General features: G+C 47.8%; 1 protein-coding gene across 1 annotated transcript in view; it reads left to right on the plus strand.

Annotated features, from left to right (window-relative positions):
- Positions 1-21430, plus strand: part of LOC120040304 (serine/threonine-protein kinase SMG1-like) — a 97148-nt gene that overhangs the window by 1706 nt on the left and 74012 nt on the right. Inside the window, exons 2-6 of the mRNA XM_038985504.1 lie at positions 98-282; positions 6479-6634; positions 8676-8812; positions 11591-11649; positions 21061-21274. Coding sequence (XP_038841432.1) covers positions 98-282; positions 6479-6634; positions 8676-8812; positions 11591-11649; positions 21061-21274 — 751 coding nt within the window. The remainder of the gene's footprint in view (positions 1-97; positions 283-6478; positions 6635-8675; positions 8813-11590; positions 11650-21060; positions 21275-21430) is intronic.

Genomic DNA, 21430 nt, shown 5'->3' on the forward strand with positions numbered 1-21430 from the left:
GTACAAGTTGCCCTGACTGTCTTCCCTGTGGGATTTCACTGACTGTGTTTGTGTCCTGCCCCCCCTGTGTGTCTGTTCCTCTGTCCGCCTGCTTCAGAGGCGACAGCGTGTCAGCAGCTAGCCAGGACGGTGTGAAGTGCATCGCCACCAGAGACCTGGGTCCAGCTGCAGCAGCTGTATACGACCCAACAGCAGTGGGAGTAGCAACCTCGGACCGGCCTGTCTCCCCACCTCTCCTACATGATGCCTTCCCAGACACCGCAGACACACTGGACGAAGGGGGTGGGTGTTACTGTTACTGTCTTCTGTCTGCAGCATGTGGCCTGCCTGTCTGCAGCATGCTGGGGTGTGTGTGGGCTGGGGTTGGGTGTGGGCTGGGGGAGGGTGATACTGCCTGTCTGCAACATGTTGTTGGTACTGTAGGTATTTAAGTGAGCTACGACTGTTACGCCCCTTGCGGGTCTCACTGTAGGCAGACCTGCTACCCATTTCTCTAAAGAGTAAAAGGGGATTCGTAACAGGCCTGCCGACCTAGGCAGGGGTGCTGTGTATTATAGTAGCTTGGTCCAGGCCTGCCGACCTAGGCAGTGGTGCTGTGTATTATAGTAGCCTGGTTCAGGCCTGCCGACCTAGGCAGGGGTGCTGTGTATTATAGTAGCCTGGTTCAGGCCTGCCAACCTAGGCAGGGGTGCTGTGTATTATAGTAGCCTGGTTCAGGCCTGCCGACCTAGGCAGGGGTGCTGTGTATTATAGTAGCCTGGTTCAGGCCTGCCGACCTAGGCAGGGGTGCTGTGTATTATAGTAGCCTGGTTCAGGCCTGCCGACCTAGGCAGGGGTGCTGTGTATTATAGTAGCCTGGTTCAGGCCTGCCGACCTAGGCAGGGGTGCTGTGTATTATAGTAGCTTGGTCCAGGCCTGCCGACCTACGCAGGGGTGCTGTGTATTATAGTAGCTTGGTCCAGGCCTGCCAACCTTAGTAGCCTGGTTCCGGATCTGTTTGTGCCGCACAAACAGATCTGAGACCAGGCTTGGGTTATTATGGGGTCAGTTTAGCGGTACATGAGACCATACTTGGGTTGTTATGGGGTTAGTTTAGCAGTACATGAGACCATGCTTGGGTTGTTATGGGGTTAGGTTAGCAGTACATGAGACCATACTTGGGTTGTTATGGGGTTAGGTTAGCAGTACATGAGACCATACTTGGGTTGTTATGGGGTTAGTTTAGCAGTACATGAGACCATGCTTGGGTTGTTATGGGGTTAGGTTAGCAGTACATGAGACCATACTTGGGTTGTTATGGGGTTAGTTTAGCAGTACATGAGACCATGCTTGGGTTGTTATGGGGTTAGGTTAGCAGTACATGAGACCAGGCTTGGGTTGTTATGGGGTTAGGTTAGCAGTAAATGCTGACACACCTGACAGCGGCTGTGTGTGAAATTACACCCTATTCTCTATATAGTGCACTACTTTAGACCAGGGCCCAATGGCACCCTATTCCCTATATCTATGCATAGTCATTTCACCCCTACCTACATGTACAATTGACCTCTAACCTGTACCCCCTGTATGTAGCCTCGTTATGTTATTGTGTTTTTATTTTTTACTTTAGTTTATTTGGTAAATTTCTTAACTCTTCTTGAACTGCACTGCTGGTTGAGGGCTTGTAATTAAGCATTTCACTGTAAGGTCTACACTTGTTGTATTCGGCGCATGTGACAAATAAAGTTTGATTTGATATATAGTGCACTGCTTTAGACCAGGAGCCTATTTGTATTAGTGTATCTGTTGTTGTGGTCACATTGTCCAGAGGTGAACCTGTAGTCATCATGTCATTGGACTATAGACACCCTGTGTGTTCTGTGTAAATGACTAATAAACTGGTAGTGGTGTCTTTAGGACTCATCCAGCTTCTCTCCCTCTTTCCTTCCTGGGTCCTCAGACTCGCGTTGGCTTAATGTTTCTGTTGAAGTGAAAGAGAAAGCGACCTCTCGTCTCTGTAGTGCGTATCTGTCCCAGGCATCTGGAAGAAGGAAAGCACCGTGAATCCCCGGGTTCCCCCACAGATATCTGCCCTCATGGTAGAGGAGGCTGTGTCTCAAATGGCACCCTATTCCCTATGTAGTGCACTACTTTAGACCAGGACCCAATGGCACCCTATTCTCTCTATACTACTACTACTTAGGGTTAGTGTTCCCTCACGGCCATATCTCCATATTACAACGCTTGTTTACAGAAAACTGACGGAAGACCGAGCTTGACCACCTGTGCTAATTAGCCATCTACTGCGCTCCTAACACCTGTGTGTAAGCTAACTGGGGAAGTGTAGTTTAGTCAGATAGCTGTATGGATCTGTGCTAATTAGCCATCTACTGCGCTCCTAACACCTGTGTGTAAGCTAACTGGGGAAGTGTAGTTTAGTCAGATAGCTGTATGGATCTGTGCTAATTAGCCATCTACTGCGCTCCTAACACCTGTGTGTAAGCTAACTGGGGAAGTGTAGTTTAGTCAGATAGCTGTATAGATCTGTGCTAATTAGCCATCTACTGCGCTCCTAACACCTGTGTGTAAGCTAACTGGGGAAGTGTAGTTTAGTCAGATAGCTGTATGGATCTGTGCTAATTAGCCATCTACTGCGCTCCTAACACCTGTGTGTAAGCTAACTGGGGAAGTGTAGTTTAGTCAGATAGCTGTATGGATCTGTGCTAATTAGCCATCTACTGCGCTCCTAACACCTGTGTGTAAGCTAACTGGGGAAGTGTAGTTTAGTCAGATAGCTGTATGGATCTGTGCTAATTAGCCATCTACTGCGCTCCTAACACCTGTGTAAGCTAACTGGGGAAGTGTAGTTTAGTCAGATAGCTGTATGGATCTGTGCTAAACTGGTAGTCTACATCTGTAGTTTATGAAGCATGTGACAAATAACATTTTAACATGCTTCGTGGATAGTAAGTGATTAATTTTATTTTATTTGAAGGATTCTTTCTCGCTGATGAAAGATGAGGGCCATTTGTTTCAAAAGCCGTATCGCAAGTGATGGTTATTTAAGTTTCTGAACGTTAAAAAGCCGCGTTGGGATTGTTGTTTACATTAGCCAGTCGTTACCAAAATCAAATGTTATTTGTCACATACACATGGTTAGCAGATGTTAATGCGAGTGTAGCGAAATGCTTGTGCTTCTAGTTCCGACAATGCAGTAATAACCAACGAGTAATCTAACCTATCAATTCCACAACTACTACCTTATACACACAAGTGTAAAGGGATAAAGAATATGTACAAAAAGATATATGAATGAGTGATGGTACAGAACGGCATAGGCAAGATGCAGTAGATGGTATCGAGTACAGTATATACATATGAGATGAGTAATGTATGTAAACAAAAGTGGCATAGTTTCAAGTGGCTAGTGATACATTTTTGATCAATTTCCATCAATTCCATTATTAAAGTGAGCTGGAGTTGAGTCAGTATGTTGGCAGCAGCCACTCAATGTTAGTGGTGGCTGTTTAACAGTCTGGTGGCCTTGAGATAGAAGCTGTTTTTCAGTCTCTCGGTCCCTGCTTTGATGCACCTGTACTGACCTCGCCTTCTGGATGATAGCGGCGTGAACAGGCAGTGGCTCGGGTGGTTGTTGTCCTTGATGATCTTTATGGCCTTCCTGTGACATCGGGTGGTGTCGGTGTCCTGGGCCCTGTATCCACGAAGCATGTTAAAATGTTTTGTCACATGCTTCGTAAACAACAGATGTAGACTAACAGTGATTTGCTTTCTAACGAGCCCTTCCCAACAATGAAGAGAGAAAAATAATGACACAAGGAATTAATACACAATGAGTAACGATAACTTGGTTATATACACGGGTAACCAGTACCCAGTCAATGATAACTTGGCTATATACACGGGGTACCAGTACCCAGTCAATGATTACTTGTTTATATACACGGGGTACCAGTACACAGTCAATGATAACTTGGTTATATACACAGGGTACCAGTTTACAGTCAATGATAACTTGGCTATATACACGGGGTACCAGTACCTAGTCAATGATAACTTGGTTATATACACGGGGTACCAGGACACAGTCAATGATAACTTGGTTATATACACGGGGTACCAGTACACAGTCAATGATAACTTGGTTATACACGGGGTACCAGTACCGAGTCAATGTTAACTTGGTTATATACACGGGGTACCAGTACCGAGTCAATGTTAACTTGGTTATATACACGGGGTACCAGTACCGAGTCAATGATAACTTGGTTATATACACGGGTTACCAGTACCCAGTCAATGATAACTTGGCTATATACACTCGTTACTAGTACCCAGTCAATGATAACTTTGCTATATACACTCGTTACTAGTACCCAGTCAATGATAACTTGGTTATATACACAGGGTACCAGTACCTAGTCAATGATAACTTGGTTACATACACAGGGTACCAGTACCCAGTCAATGATAACTTGGATATATACACGGGGTACCAGTACCTAGTCAATGATAACTTGGCTATATACACAGGGTACCAGTACCCAGTCAATGATAACTTGGCTATATACACGGGGTACCAGTACCTAGTCAATGATAACTTGGCTATATACACTCGTTACTAGTACCCAGTCAATGATAACTTTGCTATATACACTCGTTACTAGTACCCAGTCAATGATAACTTGGTTATATACACGGGTTACCAGTACCTAGTCAATGATAACTTGGCTATATACAGAGGTTACCAGTACCGAGTCAATGATAACTTGGCTATATACAAGGGTTACCAGTACCAAATCAATGATAACTTGGCTATATACACGGGGTACCCGTACCTAGTTGATGATAACTTGGCTATATACATGGGGTACGAGTACCTAGTCAATGATAACTTGGCTATATACAAGGGTTACCAGTACCCAGTCAATGATAACTTGGCTATATACAAGGGTTACCAGTACCCAGTCAATGATAACTTGGCTATATACAAGGGTTACCAGTACCGAGTCAATGATAACTTGGCTATATACACGGGGTACCAGTACCTAGTCAATGATAATGTGGCTATATACACGGGGTACCAGTACTGAGTCAATGATAACTTGGCTATATACACAGGGTACCAGTACCTAGTCAATGATAACTTGGTTATATACACAGGGTACCAGTACAGAGTCAATGATAACTTGGTTATATACACAGGGTACCAGTACAGAGTCAATGATAACTTGGCTATATACACGGGGTACCAGTACCGAGTCAATGATAACTTGGCTATATACACGGGGTACCAGTACCGAGTCAATGATAACTTGGCTATATACACGGGGTACCAGTACCGAGTCAATGATAACTTGGCTATATACACAGGGTACCAGTACAGAGTCAATGTGCAGGGGTACGAGGTAATGGAGGTAGATGTGTACATATAGGTAGGGATAAAGTGAGTTGGCAACAGGATAGATAATAAACAGTAACAGCAGCGTATGTGATGAGTCAAAATAGTTAGTGTAAAAATGGTCAATACGGATAGTCGGTGTTCTATTATTTAACTATTGATCAGTCTGATGACTTGGTTAACTATTTAACTAACTATTGATCAGTCTGATGACTTGGTTAACTATTTAACTAACTATGTATCAGTCTGATGACTTGGTTAACTATTTAACTAACTATGTATCAGTCTGATGACTTGGTTAACTATTTAACTAACTATTTATCAGTCTGATGACTTGGTTAACTATTTAACTAACTATTTTTCAGTCTGACTTGGTTAACTATTTAACTAACTATGTATCAGTCTGATGACTTGGTTAACTGTTTAACTAACTATTTGTCAGTCTGATGGCTTGGGGGGAGAAGCTGTTCAGGGTCCTGTTGGTTCCAGACTTGGTGCATCGGTACTGCTTGCCGTGCGTTAGCAGAGAGAACTGTCTGTGACTTGGGTGGCTGGAGTCTGACAATTTCTTTTACATCTCAGAGTAGGTGTGCTGATTTAGGATCTGTTCATTATTATCTAGGATCAGGTCCTCCTGTCCGTTATAAATCATGTTCATTATGATCTAGGATCAGGTCCTCCTGTCCATTTATAATCATATTCATTATGATCAAAAAGGTTAAACTGATCCTAGATCGGCACTCTGAGACGCTTGGTGGATACGGGCCCTGGTCAAAAGTAGTGCGAAAGAGTGTCATCTCTGGTGCAGCCAGCGTTTATCATAGTGACAGGAACGGTTACTTCTGAGACTGCTGAGTGGAATGACCACCTGTTCCATCTTTCATTGTGTTTGGACTTTCATCCATGGGCTCATACAGCAGTAATGATGGTGCTGGTTTCTCTGTGCTTCGTTGGCTCTGGTGGAGCTAACACCGTATGCTTTCTGGTGGAAGACTAACGCTCTCCACTCTTCCTCTCTCCTCCTCCTCCTCTCTCCCCCTCTCATGTTTCCCCCTCTCTCTCTGTCTCCACCCCCTCCAGGAGGATATGAAGCTGCAGGAGGGTTCAGTGATGATACTTTTGGTTGGAAGTCGTTGGGGCAAGAGTTGAGGATCAACGATGCGACCGCCGATTTGAACACTTTTCAGCAGCATGGAAACCGTGCTTTAGCTTCTAAGGACATGAGGAAATCCCACGGTGAGAATACAGTCTACACCAGGGGGCTGTCGTCAAACCTCTCCCCCAGGGGGCTGTCGTCAAACCTCTCCCCCAGGGGGCTGTCGTCAAACCTCTCCCCCAGGGGGCTGTCGTCAAACCTCTCCCCCAGGGGGCTGTCGTCAAACCTCTCCCCCAGGGGGCTGTCGTCAAACCTCTCCCCCAGGGGGCTGTCGTCAAACCTCTCCCCCAGGGGGCTGTCGTCAAACCTCTCCCCCAGGGGGCTGTCGTCAAACCTCTCCCCCAGGGGGCTGTCGTCAAACCTCTCCCCAGACTTAACCTGTCTAGGACTCTAGCGGAACCCCTCGCCAACAGCCAATGAAATTGCAGGGCGCCAAATACAAATCAACAGAAATCTCATAAATCACATTTTTCAAACATACAAGAATTAGGCACCATTTTAAAGATAGAATTCTCGTTAATCCAGCCACAGTGTCTGATTTCAAAAATGCTTTACGGCGAAGCTCCACAAACGATTGTTAGGTCACCACCAAGTCACAGGAAAAACCCAGCCATTTTTCCCACCAAAGAGAGGGGTCACAAAAAGCACAAATAGAGATACAATTATCCACTAACCTTTGATGATCTTCATCAGATGACACTCATAGGACTTCATGTTACACAATACATGTATGTTTTGTTCAATAATGTGCATATTTATATCCAAAAATCTCATTTTACATTGGTGTGTTAAGTTCAGTAGTTCAAAAACATGCTATGGTTTTGCAGAGAGCCACATGAATTCACAGAAATACTCATTATAAATGTTTTTGAAAATTCAAGTGTTATGCATGGAACTTTAGATATACTTCTCCTTAATGCAACTGCTGTGTCAGATAAATAAAAAAACTTTACGTAAAAAGTATCCGCCATGTTGCGCCGTCAACATTAGTCTGAAATAGCATTATAAATATTCACTTACCTTTGATCTTCATCAGAATGCACTCCCAGGAATCGCAGTTCCACAATAAATGTTTGTTTTGTTCGATAATGTCCATTTATGTCCATTTATGTCAAAATAGCTTATTTTGTTAGGGAGTTTGGTAAACAAATCCAAAAGCACGTTCAGGTCCAGTCGGACGAATAGTTCAAAAAGTTAAATTACAGGTCGAAGAAAGTTGTCAAACTAAGTATAGAATCAATCTTTAGGATGTTTTTATCTTAAATGTTCAGTAATGTTCCAACCGGAGAATTCCATTGTCTGTAGAAAAGCAATGGAACGAGAGATACCTCTTATGTGAAATGCGCGTGACTGAGAACGAGGCTGTAGGCAGACCCCTTAGTCAAACAGCTCCCATCCGGCCCCCCTTCACCGAAGAAGCCTGAAACAACGTTCTAAAGATGGTTGACATCTAGTGGAAGCCTTAGGAAGTGCAACATAACCCATATCCCACTGTGAATTCGATAGGGGCTGAGTTCAAAAACTACAAACCTCAGATTTCCCACTTCCTGTTTGGATTTTTTCTCAGGTTTTTGCCTGCCATATGAGTTCTGTTATACTCACAGACATCATTCAAACAGTTTTAGAAACTTCAGTGTTTTCTATCCAATACTAATAATAAAATGCGTTTATTAGCATCTGGGACTGAGTAGGAGGCAGTTCACTCTGGGCGCGCTATTCATCCAAAAGTGAAAATGCTGCCCCCTATCCCAAAGAAGTTAATACACCTGATTCACCTAGTCAAGGTTTTGATGATTAGTTGACCAGTTGAATCAGGTGCTGTGGATCAAATCCCTGGGACGTCTGGGGGTTCTGAGGATGGGTTTGGAAACCACTACTTGGTTCTCTTAGATATAATGGCAACATTGCTGAATGCTTTTTCTGATCACCATTTTATCTCTCCATTCCCCTCTTTCAATCTCTTCCTCCATCTCTCTTTACATCCCGCCCACTCTCCCTCTTTCAATCTCTTTCTCCACCTCTCTTTACATCCCGCCCACTCTCCCTCTTTCAATCTCTTTCTCCACCTCTCTTTACATCCCGCCCACTCTCCCTCTCTCTGTCCCCCCCCCCCCCTTACAGACAGAGGGTTATCTCACTCTGATGAGTCTCGCCTGTCCAACCTCCTGCGCCGTGTGTCCCGTGAGGAGGACAGGGACCGCCGGCTGGCCACCGTCAGACAGCTCCGGGAGTTCATCACTCACTCTGACAACAAAGTGGTGAGGTCATCAATCGTATCTACAGTTTAAGTCGGAAGTTTACATACACTTAGGTTGGAGTTATTAAAACTCGTTTTTCAACCACTCCACAAATGTCTTAACAAACTATAGTTTTGGCAAGTTGGTTAGGACATCTACTTTGTGCATGACACAAGTAATATTTCCAACAATTGTTAACATACATATTATTTCACTTATAATTCACTGTATCACAATTCCAGTGGGTCAGAAGTCTACATACACTAAGTTGACTGTGCCTTTTAAACAGCTTGGAAAATTCCAGAAAATTATGTTATGGCTTTAGAAGCTTCTGATAGGCTAATTGACATCATTTGAGTCAATTGGAGGTGTACCTGTGGATGTATTTCAAGGCCTAGCTTCTAACTCAGTGCCTCTTTGCTTGACATCATGGGAAAATCAAAAGAAATCAGCCAAGAAAAATTGTAGACCTCCACAAGTCTGGTTCATCCTTGGGAGCAATTTCCAAACGCCTGAAGGTACCACGTTCATCTGTACAAACAATAGTACGCAAGTATAAACACCATGGGACCACGCAGCCGTCATACCGCTCAGGAAGGAGACACGTTCCGTCTCCTAGAGATGAACGTACTTTGGTGCGAAAAGTGCAAATCAATCCCAGAACAACAGCAAAAAGGACCTTGTGAAGATGCTGGAGGAAACGGTTACAAAAGTAGCTATATCCACAGTAAAACGAGTCCTATATCAACATAACCTGAAAGGCCGCTCTGCAAGGAAGAAGCCACTGCTCCAAAACCACCATTAAAAAAGCCAGACTACGGTTTGCAACTGCACATGGGGACAAAGATCGTACTTTTTGGAGAAATGTCCTCTGGTCTGATGAAACAAAAATAGAACTGTTTGGCCATAATGACCATCGTTATGTTTGGAGGAGAAAGGGGGAGGCTTGCAGGCTGGATAACACCATCCCAACCGTGAAGCATGGGGGTGGCAGCATCATGTTGTGGGGGTACTTTGCTGCAGGAGAGACTGGTGCACTTCACAAAATAGATGGCATCATGAGGCAGGAAAATGATGTGGATATATTGAAGCAACATCTCAAGACATCAGTTGGAAAGTTAAAGCTTGGTCGTAAATGGGTCTTCCAAATGGACAATGACCCCAAGCATACTTCCAAAGTTGTGGCAAAATGGCTTAAGGTATTGGAGTGGCCATCATAATGACCTGACCTCAATCCTATCAAATGTGTGGGCAGAACTGAAAAAGCGTGTGCGAGCAAGGAGGCCTACAAACCTGACACAGTTACACCAACTCTGTCAGGAGGAATGGACCAAAATTCACCCAACGTATTGTGGGAAGCTTGTGGAAGGCTACCCGAAACGTTTGACCCAAGTTAAACAATTTAAAGGCAATGCTACCAAATACTAATTGAGTGTATGTAAACTTCTGACCCACTGGGAATGTGATGAATGAAATAAATAATACTACTATTATTCTGACATTTCACATTCTTAACATAAAGTGGTGATCCTAACTGACCGAAGACAGGGAATTTTTACTAGGATTAAATGTCAGGAATTGTGAAATACTGAGTTTATGTATTTGGCTAAGGTGTATGTAAACTTCCGACTTCTATCTATCTGGGTAGTTCATCACTCACTCTGACAACATCAGTGGTGAGGTTGATCTGTCTGATCAGTCAGTCAATTGATTGACCCCATTAACCCAGGGAGGTCTTAACCCAGGGAGGTCTTAACCCAGGGAGGTCTTAACCCAGGGAGGACTTAACTCCCTGGCTCAGAGATTCATCCTTGGATAGCTGTGGTCAGAGCCTCTGGTCTGGGGGGATATTAGAGGATGTCACAAATGGTACTCTGTTCCCTGAGTAGTGCACTACTGTAGGCCCTGAGTAGTGCACTACTGTAGGCCCTGAGTAGTGCACTACTGTAGGCCCTGAGTAGTGCACTACTGTAGGCCCTGAGTAGTGCACTACTGTAGGCCCTGAGTAGTGCACTACTGTAGGCCCTGAGTAGTGCACTACTGTAGGCCCTGAGTAGTGCACTACTGTAGGCCCTGAGTAGTGCACTACTGTAGGCCCTGAGTAGTGCACTACTGTAGGCCCTGAGTAGTGCACTACTGTAGGCCCTGAGTAGTGCACTACTGTAGGCCCTGAGTAGTGCACTACTGTAGGCCCTGAGTAGTGCACTACTGTAGGCCCTGAGTAGTGCACTACTGTAGGCCCTGAGTAGTGCACTACTGTAGGCCCTGAGTAGTGCACTACTGTAGGCCCTGAGTAGTGCACTACTGTAGGCCCTGAGTAGTGCACAACTGTAGGCCCTGAGTAGTGCACAACTGTAGGCCCTGAGTAGTGCACAACTGTAGGCCCTGAGTAGTGCACTACTGTAGGCCCTGAGTAGTGCACTACTGTAGGCCCTGAGTAGTGCACTACTGTAGGCCCTGAGTAGTGCACTACTGTAGGCCCTGAGTAGTGCACTACTGTAGGCCCTGAGTAGTGCACTACTGTAGGCCCTGAGTAGTGCACTATAAAAGGAATTTTAGACTGGAGGGGTTGTATTAACAGGGTAGTGGTTAGACTGGAGGGGTTGTATTAACAGGGTAGTGGTGGTGCAGCTCCACTGTAGAACTGTGTTCTCTCCCTGTTTGACACTGATTGTGTTCCGCTCTCTCGCCCTCCCCCTTCTCTCTCTCGCCCTCCCCCATCTCTCTCTCGCCCTTCTTGCCCCCTCCTCCTCTCTCGCCCTCCCCCTTCTCTCTCTCGCCCTCCCTCTCTCCCACCAGGCCCTGGTGAAACAGTTGGATACGATCCTCAGTACCCTGAATGATATTTTGAATGAAAGGTAAGAGGAAGTTCCCAATCAGAGCCAAAGAGTCTCCATCTGAAATGGCACCCTGTTCCCTGTATAGTACAGTACTTCTGACCAGGTCATGTCTCTGGTCTTAATGTCTCTGGTCTTAATGTCTCTGGTCTTAATGTCTCTGGTCTTAATGTCTCTGGCCTTAATGTCTCTGGCCTTAATGTCTCTGGCCTTAATGTCTCTGGCCTTAATGTCTCTGGCCTTAATGTCTCTGGCCTTAATGTCTCTGGCCTTAATGTCTCTGGCCTTAATGTCTCTGGCCTTAATGTCTCTGGCCTTAATGTCTCTGGCCTTAATGTCTCTGGCCTTAATGTCTCTGGCCTTAATGTCTCTGGCCTTAATGTCTCTGGCCTTAATGTCTCTGGCCTTCAGGTCTCTGGTCTTCAGGTCTCTGGTCTTCATGTCTCTGGTCTTCATGTCTCTGGTCTTCATGTCTCTGGTCTTCATGTCTCTGGTCTTCATGTCTCTGGTCTTCATGTCTCTGGTCTTCATGTCTCTGGCCTTCATGTCTCTGGCCTTCATGTCTCTGGCCTTCATGTCTCTGGCCTTCATGTCTCTGGCCTTCATGTCTCTGGCCTTCATGTCTCTGGCCTTCATGTCTCTGGCCTTCATGTCTCTGGCCTTAGTGTCTCTGGCCTTAGTGTCTCTGGCCTTCAGGTCTCTGGCCATAGTCTACAGCAGGGATGGGCAACAACAGTTGTTTTTTAGGAACTCAGTCAGGTTAGAAGGAGTTAGAATAATACAAACACAAGGTGCAGTTTAGAAATGTTGTTTGTGCTGTAGATCAATGAGCCCATGTCAGCAAAAATAGTTTTGATTGGTAAGTTAGTGTAATGGCCAGCTATCTAAACGTGTAGTTAACATGGTTGAATTACCGACTGGCATGGGCCCCATTTGATCATCAGTTATCATATTAAAAACTGGAAATAGGGAGTTTCTGTATTTCAGGACCTGCATCTAATTTATCATCTAACAGGCCAAACTGATTCCTCCTCATCCAGAGAAGTGAGACGGTTATTGTTCTGCTGATCAGGGCCTAATGATCATATACATGTCTGTTTGCAACGTATGGACGATTCACCATATCTCTAACTTTATTATTGGGGCTCCCGAGTGGCGCAGCGGTCTAAGGCACTGCATCTCAGTGCTTGAGGCGTCACTACAGACACCCTGGTTCGATTCCAGGCTGTATCACAACCGGCCGTGATTGAGAGTCCCGTACGGTGGTACACAATTGGCCCAGCATCGTTCGGGTTCGGGTTTTAACCGGGGTAGGCCGTCATTGTAATTAAGAATTTATTCTTATCTGACTTGCCTAGTTAAATAAATGAATGAATAAATGTCGTTGTGTGATTTAAAGATCCATACAAAGCATTTTAAACAGTCAGGAATAATCTAATGAATTCAGGGCTTGTGTAATTATACCTAGGTTAAATACAAGCCTTCCACAACCACAAGACCCACTAATCATTTCATGATTTTATAAATAATAGTTTAACCTGCTTTTCTGCAATAAGACTTGACTGGCACAGCCAGAAGAGGACTGGCCACCCCTCATAGCCTGGTTCCTCTCTAGGTTTCTTCCTAGGTTTTGGCCTTTCTAGGGAGTTTTTCCTAGCCACCGTGCTTCTACACCTGCATTCTAGCTGTTTGGGGTTTTAGGCTGGGTCTCTGTACAGCACTTCGAGATATTAGCTGATGTACGAAGGGCTATATAAAATAAACTTGATTGATTGATTGAAAGCCAGATCAGTGATGTCTATGAAAAATGCCATTTTTAGTAAATAATTCTAATCAGAAGCATAATGCACATTCACTAATAATGACCAACTTCTGGTAGCAGACATTATACACAATTACCACAGATCTCATCAACGATCTCTGCAGCATAAGCCCACAATGCTAGTGAGTAGCCAGCATATGTTAATATGTCTAGCCAACCTGGATCTATTAGCTTGTTAACAAGCTAGAACAGAATACACCCTCCTGTCTGTCTCCAGCTGTTCTGGATACACCGTCCTGTCTGTCTCCAGCTGTTCTGGATACACCCTCCTGTCTGTCTCCAACTGTTCTGGATACACCCTCCTGTCTGTCTCCAACTGTTCTGGATACACCCTCCTGTCTGTCTCCAGCTGTTCTGAATACACCCTCCTGTCTGTCTCCAGCTGTTCTGAATACACCCTCCTGTCTGTCTCCAGCTGTTCTGAATACACCCTCCTGTCTGTCTCCAGCTGTTCTGGATACACCCTCCTGTCTGTCTCCAGCTGTTCTGAATACACCCTCCTGTCTGTCTCCAGCTGTTCTGGATACACCCTCCTGTCTGTCTCCAGCTGTTCTGGATACACCCTCCTGTCTGTCTCCAGCTGTTCTGGATACACCCTCCTGTCTGTCTCCAGCTGTTCTGGATACACCCTCCTGTCTGTCTCCAACTGTTCTGGATACACCCTCCTGTCTGTCTCCAGCTGTTCTGAATACACCCTCCTGTCTGTCTCCAGCTGTTCTGGATACACCCTCCTGTCTGTCTCCAGCTGTTCTGAACACACCCTCCTGTCTGTCTCCAACTGTTCTGGATACGCCCTCCTGTCTGTCTCCAGCTGTTCTGGATACACCCTCCTGTCTGTCTCCAACTGTTCTGGATACACCCTCCTGTCTGTCTCCAGCTGTTCTGGATACACCCTCCTGTCTGTCTCCAACTGTTCTGGATACACCCTCCTGTCTGTCTCCAGCTGTTCTGGATACACCCTCCTGTCTGTCTCCAACTGTTCTGGATACACCCTCCTGTCTGTCTCCAGCTGTTCTGGATACACCCTCCTGTCTGTCTCCAGCTGTTCTGGATACACCCTCCTGTCTGTCTCCAGCTGTTCTGGATACACCCTCCTGTCTGTCTCCAGCTGTTCTGAACACACCCTCCTGTCTGTCTCCAACTGTTCTGGATACGCCCTCCTGTCTGTCTCCAACTGTTCTGGATACGCCCTCCTGTCTGTCTCCAACTGTTCTGGATACACCCTCCTGTCTGTCTCCAGCTGTTCTGGATACACCCTCCTGTCTGTCTCCAACTGTTCTGGATACACCCTCCTGTCTGTCTCCAACTGTTCTGGATACACCCTCCTGTCTGTCTCCAGCTGTTCTGGATACACCCTCCTGTCTGTCTCCAGCTGTTCTGGATACACCCTCCTGTCTGTCTCCAACTGTTCTGGATACACCCTCCTGTCTGTCTCCAACTGTTCTGGATACACCCTCCTGTCTGTCTCCAACTGTTCTGGATACACCCTCCTGTCTGTCTCCAACTGTTCTGGATACACCCTCCTGTCTGTCTCCAACTGTTCTGGATACACCCTCCTGTCTGTCTCCAACTGTTCTGGATACACCCTCCTGTCTGTCTCCAACTGTTCTGGATACACCCTCCTGTCTGTCTCCAACTGTTCTGGATACACCCTCCTGTCTGTCTCCAACTGTTCTGGATACACCCTCCTGTCTGTCTCCAACTGTTCTGGATACACCCTCCTGTCTGTCTCCAACTGTTCTGGATACACCCTCCTGTCTGTCTCCAACTGTTCTGGATACACCCTCCTGTCTGTCTCCAACTGTTCTGGATACACCCTCCTGTCTGTCTCCAACTGTTCTGGATACACCCTCCTGTCTGTCTCCAACTGTTCTGGATACACCCTCCTGTCTGTCTCCAACTGTTCTGGATACACCCTCCTGTCTGTCTCCAACTGTTCTGGATACACCCTCCTGTCTGTCTCCAACTGTTCTGGATACACCCTCCTGTCTGTCTCCAACTGTTCTGGATACACCCTCCTGTCTGTCTCCAACTGTTCTGGATACACCCTCCTGTCTGTCTCCAACTGTTCTGGATACACCCTCCTGTCTGTCTCCAACTGTTCTGGATACACCCTCCTGTCTGTCTCCAACTGTTCTGGATACACCCTCCTGTCTGTCTCCAGCTGTTCTGGATACACCCTCCTGTCTGTCTCCAGCTGTTCTGGATACACCCTCCTGTCTGTCTCCAGCTGTTCTGGATACACCCTCCTGTCTGTCTCCAGCTGTTCTGGATACACCCTCCTGTCTGTCTCCAGCTGTTCTGAACACACCCTCCTGTCTGTCTCCAACTGTTCTGGATACACCCTCCTGTCTGTCTCCAACTGTTCTGGATACACCCTCCTGTCTGTCTCCAACTGTTCTGGATACACCCTCCTGTCTGTCTCCAACTGTTCTGGATACACCCTCCTGTCTGTCTCCAACTGTTCTGGATACACCCTCCTGTCTGTCTCCAACTGTTCTGGATACACCCTCCTGTCTGTCTCCAACTGTTCTGGATACACCCTCCTGTCTGTCTCCAACTGTTCTGGATACACCCTCCTGTCTGTCTCCAACTGTTCTGGATACACCCTCCTGTCTGTCTCCAACTGTTCTGGATACACCCTCCTGTCTGTCTCCAGCTGTTCTGGATACACCCTCCTGTCTGTCTCCAACTGTTCTGGATACGCCCTCCTGTCTGTCTCCAACTGTTCTGGATACGCCCTCCTGTCTGTCTCCAGCTGTTCTGGATACGCCCTCCTGTCTGTCTCCAGCTGTTCTGGATACACCCTCCTGTCTGTCTCCAACTGTTCTGGATACACCCTCCTGTCTGTCTCCAGCTGTTCTGGATACACCCTCCTGTCTGTCTCCAACTGTTCTGGATACACCCTCCTGTCTGTCTCCAGCTGTTCTGGATACACCCTCCTGTCTGTCTCCAACTGTTCTGGATACACCCTCCTGTCTGTCTCCAGCTGTTCTGGATACGCCCTCCTGTCTGTCTCCAGCTGTTCTGGATACGCCCTCCTGTCTGTCTCCAACTGTTCTGGATACGCCCTCCTGTCTGTCTCCAGCTGTTCTGAATACACCCTCCTGTCTGTCTCCAACTGTTCTGGATACACCCTCCTGTCTGTCTCCAGCTGTTCTGAATACACCCTCCTGTCTGTCTCCAGCTGTTCTGGATACACCCTCCTGTCTGTCTCCAGCTGTTCTGAATACACCCTCCTGTCTGTCTCCAACTGTTCTGGATACACCCTCCTGTCTGTCTCCAGCTGTTCTGGATACACCCTCCTGTCTGTCTCCAGCTGTTCTGGATACACCCTCCTGTCTGTCTCCAGCTGTTCTGAACACACCCTCCTGTCTGTCTCCAACTGTTCTGGATACGCCCTCCTGTCTGTCTCCAACTGTTCTGGATACGCCCTCCTGTCTGTCTCCAGCTGTTCTGGATACGCCCTCCTGTCTGTCTCCAACTGTTCTGGATACACCCTCCTGTCTGTCTCCAGCTGTTCTGGATACACCCTCCTGTCTGTCTCCAACTGTTCTGGATACACCCTCCTGTCTGTCTCCAGCTGTTCTGGATACACCCTCCTGTCTGTCTCCAACTGTTCTGGATACACCCTCCTGTCTGTCTCCAGCTGTTCTGGATACACCCTCCTGTCTGTCTCCAGCTGTTCTGGATACACCCTCCTGTCTGTCTCCAGCTGTTCTGGATACACCCTCCTGTCTGTCTCCAGCTGTTCTGAACACGCCCTCCTGTCTGTCTCCAACTGTTCTGGATACGCCCTCCTGTCTGTCTCCAACTGTTCTGGATACGCCCTCCTGTCTGTCTCCAACTGTTCTGGATACACCCTCCTGTCTGTCTCCAGCTGTTCTGGATACACCCTCCTGTCTGTCTCCAGCTGTTCTGGATACACCCTCCTGTCTGTCTCCAACTGTTCTGGATACACCCTCCTGTCTGTCTCCAGCTGTTCTGGATACACCCTCCTGTCTGTCTCCAGCTGTTCTGGATACACCCTCCTGTCTGTCTCCAACTGTTCTGGATACACCCTCCTGTCTGTCTCCAACTGTTCTGGATACACCCTCCTGTCTGTCTCCAACTGTTCTGGATACACCCTCCTGTCTGTCTCCAACTGTTCTGGATACACCCTCCTGTCTGTCTCCAACTGTTCTGGATACACCCTCCTGTCTGTCTCCAACTGTTCTGGATACACCCTCCTGTCTGTCTCCAACTGTTCTGGATACACCCTCCTGTCTGTCTCCAACTGTTCTGGATACACCCTCCTGTCTGTCTCCAACTGTTCTGGATACACCCTCCTGTCTGTCTCCAACTGTTCTGGATACACCCTCCTGTCTGTCTCCAACTGTTCTGGATACACCCTCCTGTCTGTCTCCAACTGTTCTGGATACACCCTCCTGTCTGTCTCCAACTGTTCTGGATACACCCTCCTGTCTGTCTCCAACTGTTCTGGATACACCCTCCTGTCTGTCTCCAACTGTTCTGGATACACCCTCCTGTCTGTCTCCAACTGTTCTGGATACACCCTCCTGTCTGTCTCCAACTGTTCTGGATACACCCTCCTGTCTGTCTCCAGCTGTTCTGGATACACCCTCCTGTCTGTCTCCAGCTGTTCTGGATACACCCTCCTGTCTGTCTCCAGCTGTTCTGGATACACCCTCCTGTCTGTCTCCAGCTGTTCTGGATACACCCTCCTGTCTGTCTCCAGCTGTTCTGGATACGCCCTCCTGTCTGTCTCCAGCTGTTCTGGATACGCCCTCCTGTCTGTCTCCAGCTGTTCTGGATACGCCCTCCTGTCTGTCTCCAGCTGTTCTGGATACGCCCTCCTGTCTGTCTCCAGCTGTTCTGGATACGCCCTCCTGTCTGTCTCCAGCTGTTCTGGATACGCCCTCCTGTCTGTCTCCAGCTGTTCTGGATACGCCCTCCTGTCTGTCTCCAGCTGTTCTGGATACGCCCTCCTGTCTGTCTCCAGCTGTTCTGGATACGCCCTCCTGTCTGTCTCCAACTGTTCTGGATACGCCCTCCTGTCTGTCTCCAACTGTTCTGGATACACCCTCCTGTCTGTCTCCAGCTGTTCTGGATACGCCCTCCTGTCTGTCTCCAGCTGTTCTGGATACGCCCTCCTGTCTGTCTCCAGCTGTTCTGGATACGCCCTCCTGTCTGTCTCCAGCTGTTCTGGATACGCCCTCCTGTCTGTCTCCAACTGTTCTGGATACGCCCTCCTGTCTGTCTCCAGCTGTTCTGGATACGCCCTCCTGTCTGTCTCCAGCTGTTCTGGATACGCCCTCCTGTCTGTCTCCAGCTGTTCTGGATACGCCCTCCTGTCTGTCTCCAACTGTTCTGGATACGCCCTCTTGTCTGTCTCCAACTGTTCTGGATACGCCCTCTTGTCTGTCTCCAACTGTTCTGGATACGCCCTCTTGTCTGTCTCCAACTGTTCTGGATACGCCCTCTTGTCTGTCTCCAACTGTTCTGGATACGCCCTCTTGTCTGTCTCCAACTGTTCTGGATACACCCTCCTGTCTGTCTCCAACTGTTCTGGATACACCCTCCTGTCTGTCTCCAACTGTTCTGGATACACCCTCCTGTCTGTCTCCAACTGTTCTGGATACACCCTCCTGTCTGTCTCCAGCTGTTCTGGATACACCCTCCTGTCTGTCTCCAACTGTTTAACAGCCTGGTCACTTCCTTTTCATGTGGAAATCAAGTGGCCAACCTGGATAAGATGTTTATCTCTCAGAATGAGAACCAGTTGCCAATTCCTTATGTAATTGTGTTTTATGCTCATTGCACATTTATGTAACACAGACTAGACCGCTAGTATAACAGTCTGGCTAAGATGCTGCTAGTGGTGTTATATAACACAGACTAGACAGCTAGTATACCAGACTAGACAGCTAGTATAACAGACTAGACAGCTAGTATAACAGTCTGGTTAAGATGCTGCTAGTGGTATTATATAACAATTTGATATATCGCCCAGCCTTCATTTCTAGAGACCGTGTTTAGATGGGTGTTACATGGAAACCAGCCTTTATTTCTAGAGACCGTGTTTAGATGGGTGTTACATGGAAACCAGCCTTCATTTCTAGAGACCGTGTTTAGATGGGTGTTAAATGGAAACCAGCCTTCATTTCTAGAGACCATGTCTAGATGGGTGTTAAATGGAAACCAGCCTTCATTTCTAGAGACCATGTCTAGATGGGTGTTAAATGGAAACCAGCCTTCATTTCTAGAGACCATGTCTAGATGGGTGTTAAATGGAAACCAGCCTTCATTTCTAGAGACCATGTCTAGATGGGTGTTGCATGGAAACCAGCCTTCATTTCTAGAGACCGTGTTTAGATGGGTGTTAAATGGAAACCAGCCTTCATTTCTAGAGACCATGTCTAGATGGGTGTTAAATGGAAACCAGCCTTCATTTCTAGAGACCATGTTTAGATGGGTGTTAAATGGAAACCAGCCTTCATTTCTAGAGACCGTGTTTAGATGGGTGTTAAATGGAAACCAGCCATCCAGACAATGTATACTTTTTTAAGATGTTTTAGGATCTTTGTCAGGTTGTGTGTTGGTTTGTACTGACTCCCCTGTCTCTCCTCTCTCCCCTGTCTCTCCTCTCTCCCCTGTCTCTCTTCTCTCTCCCCTGTCTCTCCTTTCTCTCCCCTGTCTCTCCTTTCTCTCCCCTGTCTCTCCTTTCTCTCCCCTGTCTCTCCTTTCTCTCCCCTGTCTCTCCTTTCTCTCCCCTGTCTCTCCTTTCTCGCCCCTGTCTCTCCTTTCTCGCCCCTGTCTCTCCTTTCTCGCCCCTGTCTCTCCTTTCTCGCCCCTGTCTCTCCTCTCGCCCCTGTCTCTCCTCTCGCCCCTGTCTCTCCTCTCGCCCCTGTCTCTCCTCTCGCCCCTGTCTCTCCTCTCGCCCCTGTCTCTCCTCTCGCCCCTGTCTCTCCTCTCGCCCCTGTCTCTCCTCTCGCCCCTGTCTCTCCTCTCGCCCCTGTCTCTCCTCTCGCCCCTGTCTCTCCTCTCGCCCCTGTCTCTCCTCTCGCCCCTGTCTCTCCTCTCGCCCCTGTCTCTCCTCTCGCCCCTGTCTCTCCTCTCGCCCCTGTCTCTCCTCTCGCCCCTGTCTCTCCTCTCGCCCCTGTCTCTCCTCTCGCCCCTGTCTCTCCTCTCGCCCCTGTCTCTCCTCTCGCCCCTGTCTCTCCTCTCGCCCCTGTCTCTCCTCTCGCCCCTGTCTCTCCTCTCGCCCCTGTCTCTCCTCTCGCCCCTGTCTCTCCTCTCGCCCCTGTCTCTCCTCTCGCCCCTGTCTCTCCTCTCGCCCCTGTCTCTCCTCTCGCCCCTGTCTCTCCTCTCGCCCCTGTCTCTCCTCTCGCCCCTGTCTCTCCTCTCGCCCCTGTCTCTCCTCTCGCCCCTGTCTCTCCTCTCGCCCCTGTCTCTCCTCTCGCCCCTGTCTCTCCTCTCGCCCCTGTCTCTCCTCTCGCCCCTGTCTCTCCTCTCGCCCCTGTCTCTCTCCCCTGTCTCTCCTCTCGCCCCTGTCTCTCCTCTCGCCCCTGTCTCTCTTCTCGCCCCTGTCTCTCCTTTCTCCCCTGTAGCAGTAAGATGCTGTCCGAGCTGCGTCAGGAAGCAGCGGTGTGCCTGGGTCTGCTGTGCACCGCTCTGAGCTATGAAGCAGAGCGCATCTTCAAGTGGATGTTTGTCAAGTTCAGCTCCAGCACCCGGGACGAGGTCAGGCTGCTCTACCTGGTGGCAGCGTACCGAGCCCTGGAGGCAGCCGGAGAGAGGAAGGCCTTCTCACCTGTCATGCAGGTAAGAGGAACCAGGGCTCCATTCATAGTGTCTCACAGTAGGAGGGCTGACTTGGGATCAGTTTGACCTTTTAGATCACAATGAATAACATGACATTGATGAGAGGGGGGGGGGGCCTGATCCTAGATCAGAACTCGTACCCTGATATGTTTTTGT

This window comes from Salvelinus namaycush, unplaced genomic scaffold (assembly GCF_016432855.1).
Source record: "Salvelinus namaycush isolate Seneca unplaced genomic scaffold, SaNama_1.0 Scaffold340, whole genome shotgun sequence".
NCBI classification, from domain to species: domain Eukaryota; kingdom Metazoa; phylum Chordata; class Actinopteri; order Salmoniformes; family Salmonidae; genus Salvelinus; species Salvelinus namaycush.